General features: G+C 44.3%; 2 protein-coding genes across 2 annotated transcripts in view; one reads left to right on the plus strand and one right to left on the minus strand.

Annotated features, from left to right (window-relative positions):
• Positions 1-245: 245 nt before the first annotated feature.
• The window catches only part of SLC36A1 (solute carrier family 36 member 1), a 33,957-nt gene continuing 7,957 nt past the window's right edge, over positions 246-26,245 (minus strand). The window contains exons 4-10 of the mRNA XM_021697207.1: positions 26,078-26,173; positions 23,756-23,840; positions 23,135-23,353; positions 17,519-17,617; positions 14,774-14,940; positions 9,488-9,657; positions 246-540 (exon numbers count right to left, since the gene is read on the minus strand). Coding sequence (XP_021552882.1) covers positions 269-540; positions 9,488-9,657; positions 14,774-14,940; positions 17,519-17,617; positions 23,135-23,353; positions 23,756-23,840; positions 26,078-26,173 — 1,108 coding nt within the window. The 3' untranslated portion in view covers positions 246-268. The remainder of the gene's footprint in view (positions 541-9,487; positions 9,658-14,773; positions 14,941-17,518; positions 17,618-23,134; positions 23,354-23,755; positions 23,841-26,077; positions 26,174-26,245) is intronic.
• Positions 10,044-10,421, plus strand: LOC110586890 (small ubiquitin-related modifier 2-like). The gene is made up of 2 exons (XM_044916894.1): positions 10,044-10,265; positions 10,323-10,421. Exons 1-2 carry the CDS (start codon positions 10,112-10,114, stop codon positions 10,397-10,399), a joined length of 231 nt encoding a protein of 76 aa, XP_044772829.1. The 5' UTR covers positions 10,044-10,111; the 3' UTR covers positions 10,400-10,421.

Here is a 26,245-nt window from a genome sequence, read left to right on the forward strand (position 1 = left end):
GAAAAAAGTTAAAAAGTTCTAGGTTAAATTAAGTACAAATGAACAGGGATGGCACGGCCACTAAGAGGGACCTCTGCATATCTGCTACCCACTCTTTCCCCTGCCCTCAGCCCCACCTGGTCCAGGGTACCGAGGTATCAGGTAGAGGGGTTCCCCGACAGCAACCTTGCCTCTCCCCAGAGCCTGAACCCTACCAGAGGCTCTGGGGCCAGGTGCTGGGGAACACACAGGGGTGGGGTGGGCAGCTGTAGGGAATGCACCCAGATCGCTATACAAAGGCACCGGTGGAGTTGATGAAGATGGGAGCACTGCTTGGCTGGATCAGTTCGTAGAGGGCCTCATACGTCCCCACCACAAAGCCCACGAAGCCCAGGATGCTGATCAGGGCGTCCTTGGCGATGGTGAGGGGGCTCATGCCCTCCGAGTAGTAGGTGGTGATCTCCAGGAGGGGCGGAATGATGAGGGCCAGGGCACTGCTGCTCACGGACCCCACCAGGGAGATGACCAGGTCCAGGCGGGGAATGAGGATGGCCAAGATGCCTGCAGGAGAGAGGACATGTCTGTTCAAGACTGCCCAGAGCTGGAAGAGACCTCCTCACTGTTGAACAAATTTAGCTAAAGTGTCCTTCACCTCAAATGGAGAGCTCTGCAGGAACTCAGACATTATCCAGTCCAATCTCTCATTCCACAGATGAGAAAACAAATGCCCACAGGTGTGGAACAACCTGGTCTCACTGCAAGGTCGGCAGAACTGGGACTGGAACCCAGATCTCCTGGCTTTCAGCTTTTTCTGCTACAGGACATGACTTCCATCTTTCTGAAGCAAACGAACAAAATCACATTCCAGGGCAGTCTGGTCCCTACCAGGGGAGAGGGGCTGGAGCAGAAAGGGAGGTGGACTATTTCTGAGCGACTGGTCATTTTTGTACCACTGAGGGTACCTCCGTCACAAACATCTCTACTTAACTGACAAGGAACAAAACAGGGGGAAAAAGCCGTCCTGGAACGATACCACGGATAAACCCCATTTCACGGAGCATTTTCCTACAGGGCAAGTAGAAGCAGTTCAGGGTGCAGGCTGACCTGAGGAGCCAGGCCCCACACAATGACTACATGCCTATGCCAGGACAATCAAGCGGCTCCCACACCTGAAATGTAGGCCCGGGCATATGAGAGCAACGTGGAAGTGACACAGAATGGCGGGCTGCATTAGGAAATCCCGTCGGCTTCCACACCCCAGCCCCAAGTGCCCCGCCGTCCAACTACGGGGAGGAGGCTCCACTGACCGCACTTACTCCAGTGCCCACTGGTCCCACCGTGCCCATCGGACTCAGCCTTCCACTGGGGGTGCGGAATGAAAGCCAATGTTTCACAAGTTGACGGAGGATTATGGGCTCTGGAATTAGGCTCTTGTCTCTGAATCCTGGCTCTGGCTGAGTGACACTGGGGGAAGTTACAGCCCCCTTTTATTCCCTGGTTTTCTTGTTGGCAAAATGAGGATACAAATGGCTCCTGAGTCACAGAGAGATCATGATGATGAAATGAGCTGACACAGGCACTTACCACAAGGCCTGGCATACAACAGGCTCCTAAGACAGTTCCTATCATCATTGCTAGTATATATATTGCTGCCCATGAAAAGTGCATCATTAACTCATTAGTAATCAAATGTATTTTGACGAATTATCTTCCCCCCAGGCTCCAACTGGAGGTCCTCAGCATTGAGACTGGGATCCAGAGCATATCCCTGACCTCACTGATTCCCATCAGTTACGTCTTACATGGGAGCTTCTGTTCCAACTCCATTTCATAAAGCAATGTAGCCAAGTCATTCTGAGGAAGGCACCACAGTGGTGAGATTGCCAGAACACCTCAGTCCAAGGGTGCCAATCTTCCCTCAGGTCAATTTTACTCCTCTGATGGACTGCCTGCATTGATCACTGCTTCTTTGGCTGAGCTACAGATAAAAGGACTGGGTTGCATTTAGAAGCCAGGTTTTGTTGTTGTTGTTGTTGTTTTTAACTTTAAAAATAAAAATTTTTTTTAAATTTTATTTTATTATGTTATGTTAGTCGAAGCCAGGTTTTATGAGAAGCACTTGCTTTTAAACTGGAATAGCACTCCCTGCAGTAAGAGGAGAGGCAGGTGGGTCCAAGACTTACCAGGGGAGGGACAGATTCATCGCCTGTCTCACGTTTATTCTGAAGCTATGTCAACTAAAATGAATTCAGTTCCTCATTCACACTGGCCACCTTTCAAGGATTTAACAGCTACCTATGCTTAACGGCTACCATCCTGGACAGCACAGACCCAGAGCACCTCCATCACGGCAGACCCTCAGTGTCTGGTAGACAGCACTGTGAGGCAGCCCCTCACTGGCTGAATCTGCCTCAGGTCCACGGATATATAACTTTACAACATTATTATTGTCCCCAGAGAGGTTAAATGATAGAAAGTGACAGACCTGAGACTAGAATCCAGGGCCTCAAGCCCCTGGTACAGTCACGTCACAGAGCTGACGATTAAGAAAAAATGCAAAATGATACCCGCAGGAGGGAGAAGAGGGGAGCTGGCTGAGCAGCAGAAAGAGCCTGTCTGTGAAGAAGGGGAGGAGTCAGATGGTGGGTTAACACTCACAGGGATACACTGCAATTGTTTAGCAGAGAACCGGTATACAACCGGCCCTGACCTCTCTCTGCTCTGTAAAGGAAGTAGGGCAAGGGTTTTGAAGCCTGATGGCAAAAGGGAATACAAGGATACTGAGTCTCAGATCTGCCTCTGCCACGGTTTTACAGCTCCGGGGGCAATGCCTTCCTCTTTCCTTATTCTAGTGTCCAACCATAATGGCAAGTATCCATTAACACCTTCAGTGTTCTGAAGCCTTCAGAAAGTCCACAGAAAGTAGAGGCTTTTAACTTGCCCTCCAAGTTAAAAATAGTCTGCTTCAGCCGTTAGCTCTTTCTAGAGTTGGTGACCTCCCTCAGATCTTCAGGATTGAATTTGGAGGAAAGTTAAAAATATAGAAAGCTGATGACAAAATGATGGCTTTCTCATCATGGGCAACCGAATGCTCAACAAGAGTTGATCTGCTGTGTGACCCGGAAAAGGACACCTGCCCTCTCTGGGGTCTGGGTCTGCATCCGCCTACTGTCAACATCATAGTGATGGCTCCCATGGTTCCAATTCAAGGGAGTAGTGAGGTGGCAATGGCACCGAGGCAGCAATCAGAACTGAGCCCTAGGAGAAGCTGGTACAGGAAGGTACCAGAACTCAGGACTCTGGACTCAGAACCTGGGCTCTAATCTCAGCTCCACCACTAACCAGCCAGCTATTTAACCTACTGCTGAATAGGGATGGTCACATGAGATCATTCACATAAAGAACTTACAGCACTAAGTGCACAATGAATGCTTCATAAATGTGAGCTAATGCAACCACCAGTCCTAGCACAAATGAGCTCACCATTCGGAGCCTCAGCTCGGTCACCCATGAGGTCAGGTCACTGTACTAACACTGGGTGGTCACTGAAGTCTCACCCAGCTCTGAAATGTTAAGGAACTACACAATGTAGGTTTAGTCACTTAGGAATGTGTTCTGGGATATGTCCCTCAGCTCACTGTCAACTGGGAAGCACCATGTACTGCTCAACGGTGGCACAGCAAAGCAATGGGATTCCTCTCCGAGGACACATGGTTGTGCCAAAAACATAGCCTCCAGCCTGCCTGGTTTTGTGTCATTAAAGGGAGTGTGAATTAGTCTTCTGGTACCACCCCTAGTCTCCATGAATGCTCCAGCCCACTCAAGAGAAGGGAGACCTTTATCAGAGACAATGAGCCCGAGGAGGAGAGAAGTCAGATGACCTGCCCAGGCCCTCCCGGCTCTGAGTCTGCCATCCCCCCTCTCTCCCTCACATTAACCTGGAGGACATATGGTACTTCATGATACGACTTAAGCGAGGTCAGATGTGTTCAACTCTATGATAAGAATTAAGTGGAAACAGCAACAGAAGCTTATATGATCAGAATCTTTTCTCAGATTAGACAGAGATGTTCCACTTCATCATGACATTTTAAAAGCAATCTAAAAACTTGTCCTTGTTTTTACTATAAAGGACATACAAGATAAGCTTGCTTAACAAAAATATCTTTTAAAAGTGGCTAAACTTTTCTCTTAAAGCCAGGATCACAGGGCTGCAAAGGCCCTCTTCCTGTCGTAGCTGGACCAGACACCACAACTGAACCCCAAATAAAGCCTGACACTGGAGAAAGATAATGGGGGAGGGGTGGGGAGAAGGCAAGAATTGTGAGCCTCCCACTAATATGCTGGGGAAAGAGGAAGACAAGAGGACCCAACCAAATTAGCACAAATAGCCCCAAGGGCTCAAACAGCAGGGGTACCTGTTTTGCCCCCATGAAAAATGTGGCAAACTAGTTTTAGCTAATTCCAGAGAATCAGGTACTTAAGAAAGATATGGGAGCAACCAAAACCTCTTCTAGCATTAAATGTCTTTACTCTGAGTTAAAGCCCTCTAGAAAGAGAAAGAAGGTAGAGACCTCAGGAAGCAGCCAACCAGGAATATCCTGCCCCTACTCTCTCCCCGCTCCCTCACAAGAACACCCTATACAGAGAGGAAGACAGCACACTCCTAACTGGCAAGTCACCGCCGTCTGCAGCAGCCTGGCTGTGGCATGTACAGCAATGGAGGACTGAGGACAACTCAGCTAGCCCATGTGATTAGTCAAGAGGGCCCCACTGGTATTACAAAACATCTTCCCTTTGGGTTAAGAGACACTTAAAATATGATCTTTTAACTGCTGAAGCAACACAAGGCAAATGACCATGTTTAGAGAAGGAACTGATTGGGATTCTGGAGCCTGTGGTTTTAGATCAGCAACAGAAAAGCTGACTTATGCACTAGAGAAGAGAAAGCACTTAAGAGAACAAACACACTTAGAGAAATATGTTGGACACCTACAGCCCTGTGTCCAGAAGCTCTTTCTGCTGTTTCACTGTGATTGATGCTGGTGAAGCCTACCTGTGTTACTCTAAAATGTCTAGAAATCTACCTTGAAAATTAACAACAGTCTTGAACACAATATATAATCTCACTTAGTGGGAGTATAAATTAAGAAGTACAAAAGCAAGGAAAACAACCTACATGTCCAACAGTAAAGGAGTAGCTTAGTAAATACAATATGCCAATATAATGGAATATCATGTGGCCGTGAAAATATTTATGAAGGATACGCATATTCATGATATAATATCAAATAAAAAGCAAAAGACAAAGTTCTGTGTATATTATGCAACGTGCAGCCATGAGGAGTAACACAGAAGATAAAACGCAAAAAAAAAAAAAATCATTTTGTTAAGTCAGTGGGATATTCAGAATTCCTTCTTTAGTAACCCCAGATCTAGACATTCTTGAAATGTTTTTACATTAGCTTTTTTTTTTTTTTTTAGCAATATTTTGGTAGAAATTTAAAATCAGGCTTGAAGCAGTTGTGCAGAATCACAGTTTAGACTTGAGAGAAGCCTTAGCAATCAGATACCCTGCACGTCTTACAGCTGAGGAACCTGAGGCCTCTCTCAGGAGGGTTCGCAGGGGCCCATGGTGCACAGCTCATTAACACTGCTGCCCTCTGTCTCTGCAGCTGCAGGATGGAGAAGTGTGAGAGGCCAAAAGGTGCCGAGAAGCCACTCTGTTTGGACCTGGGAGCTTCACACTCGATTGGGTCTGGCTGTTTGGAATGTTCTACAACTATGCATTCCAGTCCAAACAGGCCTTTTAATTGATATTGCTTTATGTTATTGCATCTTCAACAATAGGTTTTTGAAATGTTCATACTTCACTGAAGTTAAGATGTTTCATGTGGCAAATGCCACAGAGAATTAGCACAAACCCCTGAAGGACAGGTTAATGCCTCATGGAACCCGAAGAAACGACTCTTCCTATACCTCTGAACTCCCTATGGAGCCAGCCTCTTCCAGCCTCTCCTACACAAACTCTGCACACAGGTGACCTGCTAAGCGCAATTCAAACATATGGGCCGGAAATAAATACCATTCCATATGCAATCACAACAAAATGAGCACCATTCCCTGACACGCGTATTCCCCTTACCCCTCCTCTCCAACAGTCTGAATTAAGCACCAAAAAGTAGACACAGCACTCTTTGGGTTTGTTCCCTTAAAGAGAGTGGTAAGAAAGGTAATTACAAATGGAAAAAAAAAAATGAGTCTGGACCAAATTCCCCTGTTCCCCTTGGGGGGTGGAGGGTGAGGAAGAGGAGGAAAAGTTGGGAAAAAGGACAAGAAAACACCATAAATAGCAATAAAACAAACTGCTATTAAAATTATGGGTATAACTGAAAATAATCAGTTCTAGCAAAGTTCTAAAATCATATACCAATTAACCTTATGCAAAAAAGATCTGAAAGTACAGAAAAAAACAAAAACAAAATAAACTCACATAAATACATTTAAGTTGGTGCTACAGTAAAATGCCTCTCCTCAATCCCACAATCACTTCAAAGTCTCCAGGGAAGGTAAGAGAAACCCGAGTGCTCAGAGATGAAGAGGCCACATCATTTAATAGGCTGACTGTGCAATGCTAAGTCACAACAGATCACAGAAGGGGAAAATAACTGAGTAAGCTTGAAGATCAAAACCAGCTTGTATCCTCTGAGCGTCACACTCTTCAAGGGAGATGAAACCCCCAGACAGAGTCAGGAAAAGTGAAGCAAAAACCAAGAGACACCTAAGGATAGCACGAGGTCTGTGAATCAGAGACTGCTGGCTCCTGTGGGGCGCAGTGGAAAGAAACCTGGCAGGAAGCAAGACATATGCTACTGGAGGCTAAGCCAGGCTTGAGAAGAAAATGGGGCCAGGAGAGGAATCAGGCCCAGCATCACTGCCCCAGCTCTTTGAGCAGGAGTAAGTTGGTGTCTAGGCAGTTAGAGCACATTTTACCTAGACAGACTTACCTTTTCTAGAGGAATCACTTTGAAAAAAGCCAATTATCTGAATGAACTACCCCCACCCTTTCTTCCAGCGCCCTTTGGATTCCAGAATGGGAACACTGAAAGTTGTCATCATAAACACTGTACACATGAAAGTGTCTCTTCAACACTTGGAAATCCATCCACAGAGAAACATATATATCTGAGTCAAAGCATCGGGAGTTGCAGGCAGAAGACAGAAGCAAAATCAAGAGTACCTTAGCATATATTAAGGCAAATTACTGGAAAAGCAAGATACATCACATTCTTTCCTTTTCAGTTGCTCTGGGGCAATAGTGGCCTATGGGTAGCTCCGGGCTACCCTTAATTAGCTGCTGAGTGGTCTTTTCCTATGGATTGGACTAGACAGGGCCAGAAGGTATGCAAAACAGAGGCTACATACAAGGACAAGTGAGATTCTTGATTGCCATCAACTTGCTGGAGTTGGCAAAACCAAGCAGTCCACCCTCTGCCTGGCTCCTACCCAGCCCCATCCTGTAATAAATCCTTAGATAGAATGCTGCCCAACATTAAATCAGAAGGTCCTGGGAAGGCATTAAGTTCCTTTGCTCTAGGGAGTTCCTTCCATACAAAGATCCAGGACACTACGCTTCATCCACATCCTTGAAGTACAATGAGAAAGAGAACTGCAGGTGGCTTGAAGAAATCTGTTCCAGGACAAGCATTAGTCCATTTCCTTGAGGAAGTTCATTTTGGGATAGGCACGAGTCTGTTCCTTGAGGAGATGCATTCTGGGATAGGCACTATTTAGTTCCCTTGAGGAGGTCCTATCTGGTATAGCCACCAGTCTGTCCTCTTGAAGAGGTCCATTCTGAGATAGGCACTAGACTATTCACTGAAGAGGTCCATTCTGGAATAGGCACTAAGCTATTTTCTGGAGAAGGACCATTCTAGGGTGAGGTACTAGTCTGTTCCCTTGAGGAAGTCCATTCTGGGATAAGCAATATCAGTTCTACTGAGTTCTCAGCTCTACTGAGAAGACCATTCTGAGATAGGCACTATTGCTTCCCCTGAGCAGGTCCTTCTATGACAGGCACTCGTTTGTTCCCTTAAGGAGGTTCATTCTGGGATGGGCACTAAGCTGTTCCCTCAAGAAGGTCCATTCTGGAATAGGCACTAACGAAGGCCTTTTTAGGATAGGCACTAGTTTATTCCCTGAGGAGGTTGTTTCTGGGATAGGCACTAGGCTGTCCCTTGAAGAAGTCCATTCTAGGATAAGCACTAAGCCATTCCCTTGAGGAGGTCCATCTGGGACAGGCACTAGTGTGTTTCCTTGAGGAGGCCCATCTGGGATAGGTATTAGTCCATTCCCTGGAAGAAGTCCATTCTTGGATGGGCACTCGTCTGTTCCCTTGAAGAGGTTTATTCTGGGATAGGCACTAGTTTATTCCCCATGTCTAACCTCTACTGCCCTCCTCTTGCTATCAGTCAACCCATAAAGTCATTTCTGATTTTGCAGACTATGATCAAATGCTAGACAACTTTCACATCATTTATCCCTAAAATGCTCCATTCTGCTTCAATTTAAAAACCACAGAGACCTATCTTTATTCCAAAGATAGAGGCTTGGACTGGATAATTTAAGAAGTTCCCAGAGAAGTCTCAATATAATAAACCAAGACATTTCTTTTCCCAAAACAATAGAATTTTAAAAAATAAAATAAAAAGCCAAACATAGCCAAAAAGTGAAATCTAGATTCCAGCACTTCAATCTGGAAAGAAGTTGCAAATTTAAATTGGATATTATAGATCAATTTATTCAGGGGTTCTCTATTCTATCAACTCACAGAAGCTACCAAAAAGAAAAAGAAAAAAAGAAAAATTTATTTTTATTTTAAAATGTATACTGGTTTCAACCAACAGCAAATAGAGTAACATCTTATGTCTTAACTCACACTCCTGGGTGTGTGGTCAGGGAGGAAGAATAAAACACAAAGTAAAAAATCAAACACCTAGGTTAATCCATACAGATTTTCTAAGAAACACATTTAGTATATGTCTAGTATAGTGTCATGTAGGCTCAAAAATGAAATCTGAAGGAATAGATTGTCACACTGGGAAATGATTATTTGAAAACACCAATAAACATGCACCTGCTATCAAAGTAACCTACACTCATATGGATGAGTTAAATCGCTCTCTATAGACTTTTACCTTACTCTATCGCAAGGACATGGGATCATAATTTTATATCTTTGCTATGAATTATGACCATCACCGTAGTATTTTATGCCGTATCTACAAATAAACCACTGTTCTCATTCCCACGTCCTTTAGAGCACGTATATAATCAATTCACTTCACCACCTAGCCAGGCCTCAACTCTGCACCTCAGACAACAGGTCAAATTTCCTGCTCACACACTACAACTGTTCCACTCCCAACAGTCTCTCGCTCAAGAAAGGCCTGGGGACTGGGCGCCCTTTGGGAAAGCAAACAAAGCAAGTATCTTGTCTTCTACTCACATGTCACGCAGACCAGCACGGTACGCACAGACAGGTCTACGACCAGCTCCCAGTGCTCGGGCACACGGGATACAAAGAAGGGGATGATGATCTCAGCCGGGACATAGAACTGGAGGGCATAGGTGAAGAAGATGCCGATGGAGTACAGCAGCTTGACCGACTGGTACAGCCTGGGGAGAGAGCCGAGACACATTCAAAAGCCTGCTCTGCTTCCATGTGCACTAGCAGCGAGAGGGCAAAATGGTCTCATGGTGAAGTGGCCATATCTATCCAAGTCACAAATGCACATGGTCCTTTGGACCCAGCAATTTCATGTCTAGGGATTTATCCTGTGGATATATTTGCACATGTGCACAAAAAATTGACATTCAACATATGTCACTGCAGCATTATTTAAGTATGAAAGACTGAAAACAGTTTAAATGTTAACCAGTGGGCAACTAGTTAAATAAATCATGGTGTCCCATATAGCTGTTAAAAAGTATGAGGCAGGGCGCGCCCTCTCCCTCCTCCACCGCTGCCACCTCCTTCTTCTGCCGCTCCTGGTGCCGCTTGCGTGCTCGTTCGGTGCGGACCTGGTACCTCTTTTGTGAAGCGGCAGCTGAGGAGACTCCGGCGCTCACCATGGCCGACGAAAAGCCCAAGGAAGGAGTCAAGACTGAGAACAACGATCATATTAATTTGAAGGTGGTGGGGCAGGATGGTTCTGTGGTGCAGTTTAAGATTAAGAGGCACACGCCACTTAGTAAACTAATGAAAGCCTATTGTGAACGACAGGGTTTGTCAATGAGGCAGATCAGATTCCGATTTGATGGGCAGCCAATCAATGAAACAGACACACCTGTACAGCTGGAAATGGAGGATGAAGATACAATTGATGTGTTCCAGCAGCAGACAGGAGGTGTCTACTAAAAAGGGAACCTGCTACTTTACTCCAGGACTCTGTTCCTCCAGACCACGAAGACATTCTCAATTAGAAAGCTGCAATTTGGTTTCACCATATCCTGACTACTACAGTATAGTTTTCTCTATTCTTTCATTTTCCCCTTCCCCATTCCTTTATTGTACATAAAGTAACTGTATGTGCACAAGCATATTGCATTTTTTTTAAACTAAATGGCCAATGGTATGTTTTGATCGACATCAAATGGAGATGGGATGGGGGGAAAATACTGCTTCTGTGAAAATAGCCCCTCTCTCCATTAGTGGCATGCTCAGTCAGCTCTTATCTTTATAATCCAGTAAGTTATTTTGCTCTCACTGTTTAACAAAAAAAGAACAACATAAAAATCCTTGCATACCTTGTTCAATTGCAAAATTTTAATGTTTTTCATTTATCATTGTAAAACCAAGGACAATTTTATAACTTTTTTGTACGTAGCTGTTACATGTAGGGCAATCTGTCTTTAAGTAGGGATAAATTACTCTAATAAAAGAAATGAATCCTAGATAGTTTTCCCTTCAAGTCAAGCGTCTTGTTGTTTAAATAAACTTCTTGTTTAAAATGAAAAAAAGAAAAAGTATGAGGCAGAACTATAGGTGTTGAAATGGAACTAGCTTTGTGATATTATTAAGTGAAAACCGTGTGAAGAAACAGTGTCTACAGTGTGCTAAAAATTGTCCAAAAAAAGAAAAAAGGGGAAAACACTCCCCCTCACACACACATACATATGATATTCTTACATATTCTAAACATCTCCAAAAGGAAATACAAGATATTTCCTCTGAAATGGGCAACTGTAACACTGGGGACTTGGGGGAGGCAAATGGAAATAAACATATACTGTATAGACTTTGAACATCTGCAATCTTTACCAGGGACCTATATCCTTTCAAAAATTAAAACAATTAAAATATAACAGGCCTTTTTATAGCCTCTCCTCCAATTCAGTGCTCCCTAGAATCAGATGGCGACCACACAGCCAAGAAGCAGGAGCAAAACCCATCTTTCCACTCCACTGTGGCCGTCTCCCTACTGGGGCTTCACATGCGGCTTCTCAGGGAGACCATTACGTCACCATCTGGTATCTCTATCTTATCTCATGCCTAGGACTGTGCAGAGTAGAAACAAGTCTGATCCATACATACTCATGGATCTGACACGATCATTAAAAGGGAAGGCCACCCTGCCCCTTAGCAAAGCTCCACTTCAAACAGGACCCTCATTGCATTAGGCAGCAAGAAACACAGGCCTCCCCCACCTCGTTGGAAATCTATTTAAAAGTGGTAACTATAGTGCTGTGAATTGTGCAAGACTGTTGAATCTCAGATCTGTACCTCTGAAACAAATAATGCAATATATGTTAAGAAAAAAAAAAAGAAGAAGAAGAAGAAGGTAGCAGGAGGGGAAGAATGAAGCGGGGGAAATCGGAGGGGTAGACGAACCATGAGAGACGATGGACTCTGAAAAACAAACTGAGGGTTCTAGAGGGGAGGGGGGTGGGAGGATGGGTTAGCCTGGTGGTGGGTATTGAGGAGGGCACATTCTGCATGGAGCACTGGGTGTTGTGCACAGACAATGAATCATGGAACACTTCATCTAAAACTAATGATGTAATGTATGGGGATTGACATAAGAATAAAAAAAAAAGTGGTAACTATATTGTGTATAATGTGCATTGAATTTCTCTGTGGTTGAGCTTAATACCTAGAAGATGTTCTTACCCTATAAACAGGAGAACACCCTGGGAGAGACTGAGTTTGACAAAAGGTCTTACTTGCTCCAAGAATAGATAATAAAAAGGCTTTGGAAAAATCATCTGGTGGTTCTATAATTAAACTCAGTACAACACCAAAGCCTTCTGGAGTGCCAGGAAGTCTGGAAGCAGGATAGTCACCTGCAGGGATGGCTAAATAAATTGTACCAGAATGGAGGGAGAAAGATTAGAGTAGCTGGGTTTGGAGTATCAGAGGAAAGAAGACAGGTGCTTATCTATAGCTTCGGATTATGTGGGCTGCTTCTGTTCCTGCTGATCCATTTATCTCCAGTTATGCCAAGCTACCACCTGGCTCTTGAAAGGACAGGAACATGTGGAAATTTAAAAGCAGGCATCAGAGTGAAAGATTTCTGAAAACACTAGCCCACTGCAAGGCTACCACTTGGCTGGCCACCCCACAGATCTTGTTCCCAAACCCCTGCTAGTTAGGGTGTCCTGTGTTAAACACCAACGGCAAGCTGAATAAATGTTTTTCCCAATTTTCTCCACCTGTCCTTGCACAATGCCTCACTGATCGGAGCTCTAAAAACATGCACAGGCAGGTCAACCAGGCCAGCCTGAAAGGTCCTTTTGATCCCCAGGGCACTCAACAAGCTTTTCAGTGTCTGCTCAGCTGCCCTCCACAATGAAATTCTAATCTTCAAAAGGGAACTGTTGCTTCAGACACACCCTGTGATAGCTACCTTTTCATCTTTTTCAAAGGTCTGTTTTATTTATTTATTTATTTATTTATATGAGAGAGAGAGAGAGCGAGCACACATGAGTGGTAGGGAGGGGCAGAGGGAAAGGGAGAAGCAGACTCTCTGCTTAGCAGGGAGCCTGTCACGGAGCTCAATCCCGGGACGCTGAGATCATGACCTGAGCTAAAGGCAGATGTTTAACCGACTGAGCCACCCAGGTGCCCCGACAGCTACCTTTTTAGTTAGCATTTCAGTATGTCTTAGTGTTGCCCTGCAATACAGTAACCAAGAGCTAAGCAAAGTGAGATACAGAAGGGCTCCCCACAAGCCCTCGTCCATGGTGACAGGCCTCCACCTGCACATCAAGCCAGTAACTGCCATGGGAGAGGCACAGCAGAACCTGGGAACCTAGCCAATTCTCCCTCCTCTCTGCCTGTCTATTTGGAATGTTTAAGTGAACTGATGGGATACTTGGCCCTTCCAGGCTCAGATTTCTAGGGAGGAATGGTATTTCAGTCACCTGATAACCAATCCATTTGGCGTACACCTCCATAGGAATTCCTCTTCCCAAGTAGAAAGCTCAGGGCAGTGTCCTCCTTCTGATAGCATCAGAACAGTATTACAAAGTGCTTTCTCATGCATAGCATTTGGTCTTCATGACAACCCTGGCAGAAAGAAATGACTATTCCTGGTTCCCAGAAGTGGGAGCTGAGGCAGTGAGCAGCTGTGACATGCCCAAGTCCACAGAGCTGGACGTGGCAGACCACCTCTATCCTCTACACACCAGTTGCTTCCTGAGAACATCTCCTCATTCATAAAATGCTCAGTCCCCGCATTTAGTCCTCCTTTTAATTCAAAAGTCATCCCTTGGGTGATGATCATGTGCCAGGCACTATGACGGGTGCTGGGGTGCAATGGAGCCCTGCCCTCCCAGAGCTGATCATGTAGGGAGATCACAGTTCGGGTAAATGGACAATTACAGCACTATGGAATAAGATTTAGGCTAGGGTCCAAATGGGATCCCACAAGAGCAGAAGAAAGGGGTATCAGACCTAGACGGGAAGTTGTGGGTAAGACAGCAGAGAAAGTTTCTCAAAAAGAGTGACTCCTATGCTAAGTAAAATAAGTCAAGCAGAGAAAGCCAATTATCATATGGTTTCACTTAGTTGTGGAACATAAGGAATAGCATGGAGGATATTAGGAGAAGGAAGGGAAAAATGAAGGGAGGGAAATCGGAGGGAGAGATGAATCATGAGAGACTATGGATTCTGAGAAACAAACAGGGTTTTAGAGGGGAGGGGGGTGGGGGAATGGGTTAGCCCGGTGATGGGTATTAAGGAGGGCACGTATTGCATGGAGCACTGGGTGTTATACGAAAACAATGGATCGTGGATCACTACTTCAAAAACTAATGATGTATTGTATGGTGACTAACATAACATAATACAATTAAAAAAAAAAAAAAAAAGAGTGACTCCTAGACTAAGTCTTCCTGGCCCAGTAGGAATGAGGTGCAGGTAGGGCTAGAACCTGAGTGGGACTAACAGGCACCTTAAAGGTTTTGCCTCAATCAGAGGAGCAAAGGGAAGCTCGTCAGGGCTCTCAACAAGGAGATGCACAACTGACTTGAGTCTGAGATGGCTCATACAGGTAACAGAGAACAGGTCTGGAGAAGGAGTAAGACTGAGATAGGTGGAGGGGTCCAAAGGCTCAGTGCACAGCCAAGGAGGGATGGTGCTGGCCTGGGGGTGGGGGTGGCAGCAGTGGGCTAAAGTGAAGTGAGCTGATTAAAGGTATAAGGAGGAGGGGAATCCACATTCTGACCCATTAATTAAAAAAAAACAACAACAACATCCAGTGTTCCCAGGCTTCTATCCTCCCACACATACCAGCAATTGGGCAGGTTGAGGGTTATACTCCCTTGGATATTAGCTCCAAACTGCAGGTACCCCAGACACCCCAGACTGATGTAGAGGGCAGTGATGATGGCCATTCCCACGTACAGGATGATCGGAAATTTCTGGGGATCCTTCATTTTGTTTTCAAGGGGCAGAACCTATGAGAGCAGTGAGAGAGAAGAGAAAACGGGAAAAAGTAACATTAATGGCCAAAATAAACTGTAATCTTCTCAGAAAAAGTAACTGCTTTATCCCCAGGATTCCCCAAAAGCACATCTATCCTTTACCAGACAGATAAACAAAGGCAAGTTATTTCCTCAGAGTTGGAGGAGATACCCTGCTTCCCATGTGGAAGCGGGGAAAGTCCTGAGGGCGAGGGCAGGCAGGAATAGCCCCAGGACTCCTGCCCAGGCCAGCGCTCTGAGCTCCTACTCCAGGGTCCCCATGGGCTGGGGGTGCTCTCTGCCTCTTGGCACAGCCACGTGGCAGCTGCTTCATGCCCACCCGGCACAATGGAGAACAGACCTCGTCTGAGATCACAGCTCTGCTAACCCGTCCAAAGAATGCAAAATGTAGGTCAGGGAAAGCTGCCCCTCTAGTTCCCAGAAACTGTTTCCTTACCTCCAAGAGGACAAGTGCCAGCAGTGACATGTTAAACCTCTGACTTAGAGAAACGGGGGTGCTGAGGGTATCACAAGTTAGAGGATGGAGAGATTCAGGCTCACAAAATGTAAAACAAAACCCACTTTCCAGATTCCTATTCCAAACCACTGACCTCGCTGCCCTTTCCCTCACAGCAGAGGACATTCCAAAGCAAAGCAAAGGTCCCTTTGAAGACTGGTTCCTCTAGGAACAGGGAAAACAGAAACTGTGACTGACAGGCTTCACAACCTGCTATCAGCTGCATCTGGCATGGCTGGCAAGGAAAAGCAACGCAGGGCAATGTCTAGCTGCCCCACAAACCGTCTTTGATCTTGTCATGACACTCCTTTTCCTCAAACACTTGCGGCCATGAGGCAGAGTGGGTCAGTGCCAGACGCCGCGGGCCTGCTACAGGCCTGGTGCCGTGAGGGGCGCCACAGCTCCGCACTTCCGACCGGGCCTCAGCACCGCACCCCCTCCCCAGCTCAGGGGGCTCAAGCTGCAGCTGATCCGCATCCAATTAGAAACAGTTTGTAAGCTTTCCTTCCATTACCTTTTATGGAGAGTCTAGAGAGCCAGAGAGCAGGCAGCCCATCTCCTCCATGTCTGCCAGGCCTGGGCCAGTGGCACAAACACAGAGAGAGCAAGAGCACAATGAACAAACAGCGAACAGGGGCCCTTCACCCAGTCACACCCAGTAGCCCTCAAGTCCAAACTAAGAGTCAGAACAGCAGTGTTTTCCCCCCTTATAAAAATAGAAAACAGAGAAATCTTAAAGTAACAGATAATGATGATTATAGAATGACTCCATTTCCAAGCCTTGGCTGATGAAATGATGCAAAGAGCAACTTCTGCACTGCGCTGTTAGGGAAAAATGATCTATTCAGCACAATGCTCCTTAAGAACCCAGGGTCTCCGGGCAGCTTTCCACACTTAACTCAATCTTTTCTTTCCAGTCCCACATACGTGGGGCCTCTTCCTCACTGCTGCAATATGGGCCATTTCAGGTCTCAACCCCAGCAGCAGGAAAACATTGTGTTTGTGAATCAAGGGGAGACATTCTTCCTGGGCACTGAGAAGCCCAAAGAAAGAGCAAAGCGAAAGGTGTTAAAACTCAGGACAACAACTTACACACTGATCACTTAGAAAGCCTCGCTGTGATGTTAGAGCCTTAACCCATTCCATCAATACCACCGGGGCAATTTCTTAGTATTTTGACAAAAAAAAAACCTCTCCAGCTTCTAGGTTTTCTTAAAAGTATATAAAGTGATAGAGAAATCAAAAGAGGATAAAAAGATATTCCATGAAAGGAAAAGTGTCTTCCCTTTTCCTAAGCTCTTGGCCAGCAGAATTAATAATTTTCTTCAAAGAAGAATTCTGGACCTTTACTATGAAAAATATAAATAAAAATCAAATTAGGTACAACTGAGTGGCAGATTCCTCTCCTTAAGGAGAATAATTGGGTGAAATCACAGCAATGATGGGGGAAGCTAAGCCAGGAATGAAGGCTAAGGCTATTTATCTACACACAAAAAAATACAGCACATCAATGTTCCAGGACAGAGAGATAATTTGCGTGTTTATTGATTTAATAATAAAATCAATAGTATTATTAATAAAAATAAAAATCATTTAATGCTCACTATGTGTCAGGGACTATGTGAAGCACTTCACACATATCTTATTTAATCCTAACAAATACTAATGATTAAGTTCACTTTTCAGAAGCAAACAATGAAGGCTCAGAGAAGTTATGTCCTTACAAAGTCACACAGCTACTCCTTGGCAGAGCCAGGACTCACCCCTAGTCAGTCTGACTCTAGACCCTGGATTCCCAATTGTCACGTATTACTGCTTACTGCACACACAGGGGATGACTGTGCAACACAGGGGGTCTGAATGTAAACGTTCTTAAATCACATACAATTTATTTTCAAAAGCTAGAGCTGGGAAACTCCAGTGGAATCCCTGAAATGCTGTCCGTTAACTGACCAATAAGTTTCAGAAGATAATTTCTAATAGCATTTCCTCAGCCTTCCATCAAGCAACCTCAAGGACACCAAGGACAACAGATCATCACAATGCAACTCTTACCATCCCAATGCCTTCAAATGCAAAAATGGCTGTGCCAAAGAACAGAGGGTAGGTCTTCCAGGGCGCCACCAAGGGGAGGCTGGTGGGGTTTGGGATATTCTGAAAGAGAAAATAAAACAAAGTAAAGGTTATACAGAGATTCGAGATTTGAACTCCAACATCAGAGAGGTCACATCTCTTCCTAAATCCAAGATCCTGTGAAGGGAGAAAGTCTGACATCTGACAGATGATCTGGGGGACATTTAGCTTTTGTATGTTTTTCCCTTCAGGCTGAGAAAACCCTACCTGCGTTGGGGAAAGACTATAGCCCAGTGTACTATAAAAAACTCAAATGTTGGGGCTCCTGGGTGGCTCAGTTGGTTAAGCGACTGCCTTCAGCTCAGGTCATGATCCCAGGGTCCTGGGATTGAGTCCCACATCGGGCTCCCTGCTCTGCGGGGAGCCTGCTTCTCCCTCTCCCACTCCCCCTGCTTGTGTTCCCTCTCTCGCTGTGTCTCTCTCTGTCAAATAAATAAATAAAATCTTAAAAAAAAAAAAAAACCTCAAATGTTGAAGCTTGCATAAAAATAGTTACCTTCTTTCATTAGGTAGTCCCATCCCCAGAAATTTAATCCGAATAGGAAAAAAAATCAAAATATAAAAAAATTAGAGCAAAGTTATTTAATAGTAATTAAAAACAACCTAAATATTCCCAAACAAGTAAAACAAGTTAGTTTACTGCACATCAACCATACCACAGAATATTATGCACTATTTTAAAAGTAAAAATTGAGATAACTAAGTAGCAAATGAAAAACTGCTTATGAAATACTAGAACATTAACTTTTAAAATTTACATATTCACTATAATACAACTACATAAACACTCCACACAGATAAAGCTGGAAGGAAAGGTGGAAGATTTTTAAAAGAGCTCTTTTCTTTTTTTTCTCTGCTTTTCTTCCTTCTTTCCTTCCTTCCTTCCTTCCTTCCTTCCCTTCTCCCTTCTCTTAATTCTTGTGAATGAGTGGACACTTGAAAAATTTTATTGATAAACACCTGACAGGAGTACTGGAACATTTAGGGACAAAATAGAAAAAAAAAAAAAAAAAGCATTTAAAAATAGAGGCAAATAAAAACCAAGGCAATTGTTAACTGCAGGTACAATGTAAAGATGTACAAGCAGGAGGTGCAGACACAGAATTCTCCCCAGCTCACCACTGAACAATAGCCCCCAGTAATGGACAGCATCAAAGGAACAGGACTCAGCATGGGAAGGAAGCTTCTGTCCTTTCAGAATGTGGCTTTTTCAACCATGTGCATACACTGCTTACATTAAAATAAGAATTGATTTTATTTATTTATTTATTTTTATTGTTTTTTTTAAATTTTTTTTTTAAGATTTTTTATGTATTTATTTGACAGAGAGAGACACAGTGAGAGAGGGAACACAAGCAGGGGGAATGGAAGAGGGAGAAGCAGGCTTCCCGCGGAGCAGGGAGCCCGATGTGGGGCTCGATCCCAGGACCCTGGGATCATGACCTGAGCCGAAGGCAGATGCTTAACGACTGAGCCACCCAGGCGCCCCTATTATTTTTTTTTTAATTTTATTTATTTATTTGACAGAGAGAGACACAGCGAGAGAGGGAACACAAGCAGGGGGAGTGGGAGAGGGAGAAGCAGGCTTCCCATGGAGCGGGGAGCCCGATGCGGGGCTCGATCCCAGGACCCTGGGATCATGACCTGAGCCGAAGGCAGACGCTTAACGACTGAGCCACCTAGGCGCCCCTATTATTTTTTTTTTAATTTTATTTATTTATTTGACAGAGAGAGACACAGCGAGAGAGGGAACACAAGCAGGGGGAGTGGGAGAGGGAGAAGGAGGCTTCCCACGGAGCGGGGAGCCCGATGCGGGGCTCGATCCCAGGACCCTGGGATCATGACCTGAGCCGAAGGCAGACGCTTAATGACTGAGCCACCCAGGTGCCCAAAATAAGAATTGATTTTAAAACTGCCTTTACAATGTTTTAAAATTGATTTAACTATAGAGATATTTAGATAAATATGGGTCACACTCCAACAGTATAACAGAACAGTATCAGTGAACAAAAGATCTAATACTAATCTCTGTAATAGGCTTCTCTTTGAAAGTTTTCAAAGCAATTATACTATAGTCTCCCTAAGATACAAATAATTTTTAAAAATCTTTTTTTTTTCCTGAGCCCCTGCCTATAAAGATCTCTTTATAAGAAATATTTCAGGGGCGCCTGGGTGGCTCAGTTGGTTAAGCGTCTGCCTTCAGCTTAGGTCATGATCCCAGGGTCCTGGAATAGAGTCCCACATCGGGCTCCCTGCTCAGCGGGGAGCCTGCTTCTCCCTCTCCCTCTGCCTGCCGCTTCCCCTGCTTGTGTTCTCTCTCTCTTTCTCTGTGTTAAATAAATAAATAAAATCTTTAAAAAAAGAAAAGAAAAATAAATATTTCAGTATCTGGAATGAAGACAGACTAAGAAATATTTTTGCTCTACAATGAGACAAAGAGTGAAATTGCCCTGTAATTATTCCTGAATCACAGTGCAACTTAAGTTCTTGGAAACAGGAGCAATCTGTTGGTTAGTGGATGACTGTTGCCCCCGGTTCATACATCATATCTGGCTGAAGTATCAGAGAGGGAATTTCAGAATACATGTCTGGGGATACTGGTGTGAATGAGACCAGCAGAAGGAATTTATAATTCTACATACTTAATGATTGCTACTGACTTAGAGCCCAACCCATTAAATGAAAAAAGTTTAATGGGAAAGAAACACATTAAAATCAGTTCATTATCAACATATTGTCTCCTCAATTCTATGATACTATCAATTTCAGTGATAATAGCTTTTTGAGAAAATGCTATTAAATGTACATAGGATTGCAAGATGTACTCAATTTTGGAAACATTATACCTGTGAAAAAACTGCTTCTCAGAATTAAGGAAATGCAGTGATAAATACATTTATTGGGAGCCCCCTCTGGGTGCCATCTGTCCGTGCAGGTGATGAAGCTAAGGGGAAACCTGCACAGGTGGAAGGCCTCAGTCAGCTTCCTGGGCTGGCGTGTGCATGAGGAGCAAGAGCACCAGTCACACACATGCTCAGGACTGGGAAAAAATTCAGAAACACCAGACAGTGGGAGAAGATGCCAAGACAAGACAGCAGTCACAACAGCATCAGCAACAAAAGTGACCCAAAGGGAGCATCTTACATACCTACACATCTACATATCACATCAAAATGAAGCTACTCAACACACAGTCAAACCACCATCCTCCCCAGCTCCCCCAGAGCAGAGAGCACTGTGTGATCTTACACACGGCTCCTGGCTGAGCCCAGAGGCAGGCTCACACTCGCTCTGAAGAAATCAGCAGGGCTGCCTCATCCGCACGTGCCAGTTGCACGACACACAGACAATGCTCTGAACGGACACTGTCTTCACCTGGGACTGAGACGCTGTCGGAACCCATATTCCCATCCCAGCCCTGCGTTCACGGCAACCACCGCAGTCCAACGACCTGCCGTGCTTTCAAATTAAATGCAGCACCTGTGCGCGTCCATGTGAGCTTGCCCGCTCACTTTAATGTCCACTGCGGTGTGTCCCAGGCACTGATTGAGATCTCTAATTACAAAGTTAAATCATGCATTTATTTACCCTTCCTTGTTTTAACTTAATTTGACAGAGGTAGAGACGGAAACTCTCTGGAAATGGTCAATCATGCGTTCACGGGACCTCCTTCCATTCACATAAAAAACAGGTAACGGACAGCAGTTTATTTTATTTTTAAAAACCAGTTCTGCAGAAGAAGAGTCAATTATCCGCCACCCATCCGACTTCCTAAGACAGGGGAAAACCAGTAAATGCTCACTGAGTACAATGTTAATCTAAATTCATTATATCATATCCTCCGTGCAGGAAGTGCTGTTTTACAATGCACTGCTTTCCTAGAAACCGTATCAGTGAGCGACCGGGTCACTGTTAAGCAGACCGTATTAAAATGAGTCAATGTTCACCTGTCAGACTGACCGAAATTAAAAAGATTGATAATACATCTACTTATGCACTATAGGAGGGAGTCTATGAAATTGGTAAGTAGCTTTTGGAAAAAGCAACATGGCAAAATAAAAATTCAAAAGTGCACACTCTTTAGCAGCTATACCTCTACATAAATACCTTGGAGAAGTATTTATATGTGTCTACAAAAAGGAAGGCTGGAGAATATTCACTGTCCTAATACTAAAATAACACTAAAAATTATAAATGACCTGACAGTCCACTGAATGGGGACTGGTTCAATAACCTATGGTGCATCTATTCTCTGAAATACTATGTAGCAATTAGAAAGAATGAGGTAAAACTATGTGTATCAACATGGAAAGTTCCCTGAGGCATTGTCAAGGGGAAAAAAAAGCAAGGTAGATGAATACTACATCTAATAAAATTTTTTTAAAGATTTTATTTATTTATTTGACAGAGGGAGAGACAGCGAGAGAGGCAACACAAGCAGGCGGAGCAGGAGAGGGAGAAGCAGGCTTCCTGCCAAGCAGGTAGCCCGATGTGGGGCTCGATCCCAGGACCCTGGGATCATGACCTGAGCCGAAGGCAGATGCTTAACTGACTGAGCCACCCAGGTGCCCCTACATCTAATAATTTTTAAAACCATGTTAAAAAAAACAAGACATACTTTTGTTTTACATATTTCTCTACATACTAATACAGTGTGTAGATACATTCATAAGACCTAGACAGAGACAGACCAATCACATACAGTGAGTCCCTGAGAGAAAGGTGGGCATGTGGTTTTCAACATTTGTGCTGTCTGCATCTTAATGAAAAGGTATTGATGAGTTCTTTAGAGAATTAAATTTAAATATCTTTTTTAAAGTTATGCTTTTATTCCCTGGCTTTCACTCTTTTCCTCTTCTCAAGTCTTGGCAAAATGCACTGTCTCATCTATAAAGAGCCACAGTGTTTGAGGGCACATTTTTCTCAGCCTGGTCTTCTACCCATCAACATACAGATGTCCTCTCTTGGACTACCTACACACCTGCCCACATGGGCTCTGTAAGAGGTGGGGAGACAATAACTGGATTTATAATTTTGACAAATAAATACATAACTGGAGCGGTAAGGCATTATTTTATCTAAGTATTAAGTCAGAGAAGTTGATTTTTGTTTTCACCTTAATATTCCTCTATTTTCCTATTATACAATGATTCATGTACTAACTATCCAATTGGAAAAAAGTCTAACGCAGTGAACTCAATGGGGATGATTCTGCACACACACACATACCACCACCCCCACCCCCCAGCACATTTCTCAATGTCTGGGGACATTTTTGGTTGTCATAACTTGGGGCATGGCTGCTACTAACACCTAGTAGGTAGAAAGCAGGGATGCTGCAAAACATCCCACGTCGCACAGGATAGCCCCCCCCATGACAAAAAATTATCTGGCCCAAAATGTCACTAGTGCCAAAGTTGAGAACCCCTAATGTAAATATACCACACATAAGTAACATATCCCTATTTACGTTCCACTTACTTGTTTCGTTTGCTTCTTTGATTATATAATAGGCAGAGGGAGAGCCTTGGCTCTTACCTGCACAATGAACTGGTAGAGCATAACCAGGCTAACCAGCATGGTGATGTTGGCCAACAGAGAGAAGATGGACAGGGCTCGGAGGTTCCTGACAAAAACCAGCAGCACCAGGAAGGGCAGGAAGGTAAGCATGTAGAGTCGCGAGTCCATGGTGGGCATCAGAATCACTGTCTCATTGTTGTGGCAGTTGTTGGTGGTCCCATTGGCTGCTTCTATCACCTAAATTGAGGGGAAGAAATGCAACAGAAAAGGCCTCTCAAATGGCAAAGGCCAGTGTACCTCCCACCAAAAGGGGCTCCTAACTAAAGGCTCCGTATGTGAACAAAGCCATACAGAAGCCCGCAGCCGGTGAACCATCTTCCAAGATCTTCATAATTGTCATCAGTAACCCAACTGTCTCAGCTGGGTTTGATCATATCTTACCTAAAGACAGGAGGCTAGACATGGTATCTTGAAGTTTCTCAGTGCCCTAGGTCTTTAGATGAAATTAAGCAAAAGACACTATTCTATATAAGATGTTAAAAATCTTAATTCTTTTGTTGACCAAAACTGGCTTAGAAGGAATCCTAAACTAAAAGTCCACTCATCTCTTGCCACTTTTTTTTTAAACCAGGTCCCTACCTGTTTAAAGTTGTCAGCCAGAAAGACAAAATAGACACAGCAGAATCCCAGCTGCGTGACGATCAGGAAGAAGTCCACAATGTGCCTGCAGATGGGGAAGGGAAGAATACAAAGGTCAGGAGGATAAAAAGCAAGATTCCCAGAGAGATATGTGTTTGAACAGTGCTTTTTCCCAGGTCATCATAGACCCTTCCCACCAGATGACAAGGATGAGTGTGCCCTGATAAAAGGAGAAATTGTGCTAGGTACCACCAGTCTGGAGCTTTGGAGGAAGGTGAAGAAGGTCCTATGTGGTGACTGAGGTCCCCTTCCTATGTCTTGTGTGGAATGCTGCATGGGGTCAGGCAATCCCAAATCAGAATGGCCAGAGTGGAGCATACACACCAGGACCACAGACTAGTCCCTTTGTCCTCTTCCTCCCCACGGCCTGCCCATGCCATCTCACACCGTTTCTTCTAAAACTACAGGGAGCCCTCAGCATAAAGCCCAGGAAGTAGACCCCTTCACCATCTCTTTCCCTAACTTGGATCCAAGAACCAACCTACTCTCACATAAATACACAGGAATAGATGTACCAGAACAGACCGCTGGTGGAAGCACTGTTACAACAACAGCTGGTGACAACCTAAAGGGTCATCAAAAGGAAAATGATTAAATGACAGACCATTCTTAAATGGAGCAGTATACAGCAGGGAGAAAGAATATGTTACACCTATATGTGCTGATAGAGATATGTCTAGGACCTTTAATAGAAAAAAAACAAATTTCCAAATAGTATGTACAGTATGGTCAATTTGTGTAAAAAAAAAAGGTTAAGAACATGTGTATGTTTGTATACATACAGAAAATTCCAGAAGTATACCCATGCAACTGTGACCAGCATATACTTTTATTTTTCACTTTATGAATGCCTATTTTGTTAAAAAAAAAATTTTTTTACCATGAACACACATGAACTTCATTAAAGAAAGAAAGTAAGGGAATAAGGAAGGAAGGAGGAGGGATGGGGAAAGAGGGGTGGGAGTTGGGGATAAAGAGAGAAAACAGAGGGGAAGACAGGAGAGAAGAGAAGAAGGATGGAAAGGAGGGAGGGAAGAAAGAATCAATCAACAACCAACCAGCCAACCAGTGGTGGCCACTTGGCACTATGGCTTCTCCTAGTCACAGAGAATGATCCTGCTGAAAGAATCGCAAAATAAACCTGCATCACAGGAGGAAGCTGACTACGTGTGAACTATAAAAGCCTCCCGATGACCACAAGAAGTTTTCCTGGAGAACAGAGCTTTAATGTAGTTCAATTTAAAAAGAATAGAGGGGCGCCTAGGTGGCTCAGTCAGTTAGCATCTGACTCTTGATTTCGGCTCAGGTCATGATCTCAGGGTCGTGAGATGGAGCCCCACGTCGGGCTCCATGCTCAGCGGGGAGTCTGCTTGAGATCCTCTCTCTCCTTCTGCCCACCCTCATGCACACAAGTGCACTCTTTCTACCTCTCTCTCAAATAAATAAATAAATAAATCTTTAAAAAAATAAAAAAGAATAGAAAAGGAATTGGCACCTAATGATATCAATGCTCTATCTATACACATATCATTTACTCAAACAGGAAACAAAAATTAGATATTTCCCTCTAGGCATATGAAAAGTTACCACAAGGAGAAATTTCCAAACACCCCCCCATCTCTTGAAATGTGTCTTTCCCCAATAAACCATTGGTTCTAGCTCAGCTCATCTCTTCCTTGAAGCCTTCCTTCTCCTGCCCAGTGTCCTTCCCTTAAAGCACCTATCATGTGCACTTCTCATCTGGCACAGGCAATAGTCCTTAAATCTCCTCCCTGTCTGAGCTTCTAGGATGCACTGCTAGCTCATGACACTCTCTCTACTGGTATAGATTATTCCGGATCTCTTGTCCTCAAGCTTCCCACACATCCTTCTCCTTACAGAGACTACAAGTCCCTAGAGGACCAGGACCACATAATTTACCCCAGGAGGAGCCCCCCTCCCAAAACCTAGAATAAGTGCACCACTTATAAGAGAGTGCTTAAATATCTTTATTGAACAAATGAGTGAATTAAAAAATAATCACTCGTCATAGACTGCCAAAGCTAGAACGGCCAGTTTACCAATGAGGAAACCAAGGACCAGAGAAGAAAGGCGTCACAGAGCCAAGGCCACCAGAAGAGTGCTTGCAGATCTGAGCTAGAAGCCAAATCCACAGACCCAATGCTCTTTCCATTGCTCATACTATCTGCCACATCTCTCCTCCCTGTCTGAAGGCCTCCACTCTGGGAGTTCACAGCAGCAACAAAAGAGAAAACTGTTTACCTTCCCCAGTGTGCGTGGTTCCGGAGCCAGGAGCTGGGGCTGGATTCCAGTCCGTACATCACTGTGTCCCCATAGTCCACAAAGGGCTTGTTCAGCCTGGGGTTGGGGAGAGGAAGGGCAGAGTGTGTGGGTTTGACAATAAGTGGCAGAACAAAGGTAGCTCACTGA

Source organism: Neomonachus schauinslandi, chromosome 7 (assembly GCF_002201575.2).
Source record: "Neomonachus schauinslandi chromosome 7, ASM220157v2, whole genome shotgun sequence".
Classification (NCBI taxonomy): Eukaryota; Metazoa; Chordata; class Mammalia; order Carnivora; family Phocidae; genus Neomonachus; species Neomonachus schauinslandi.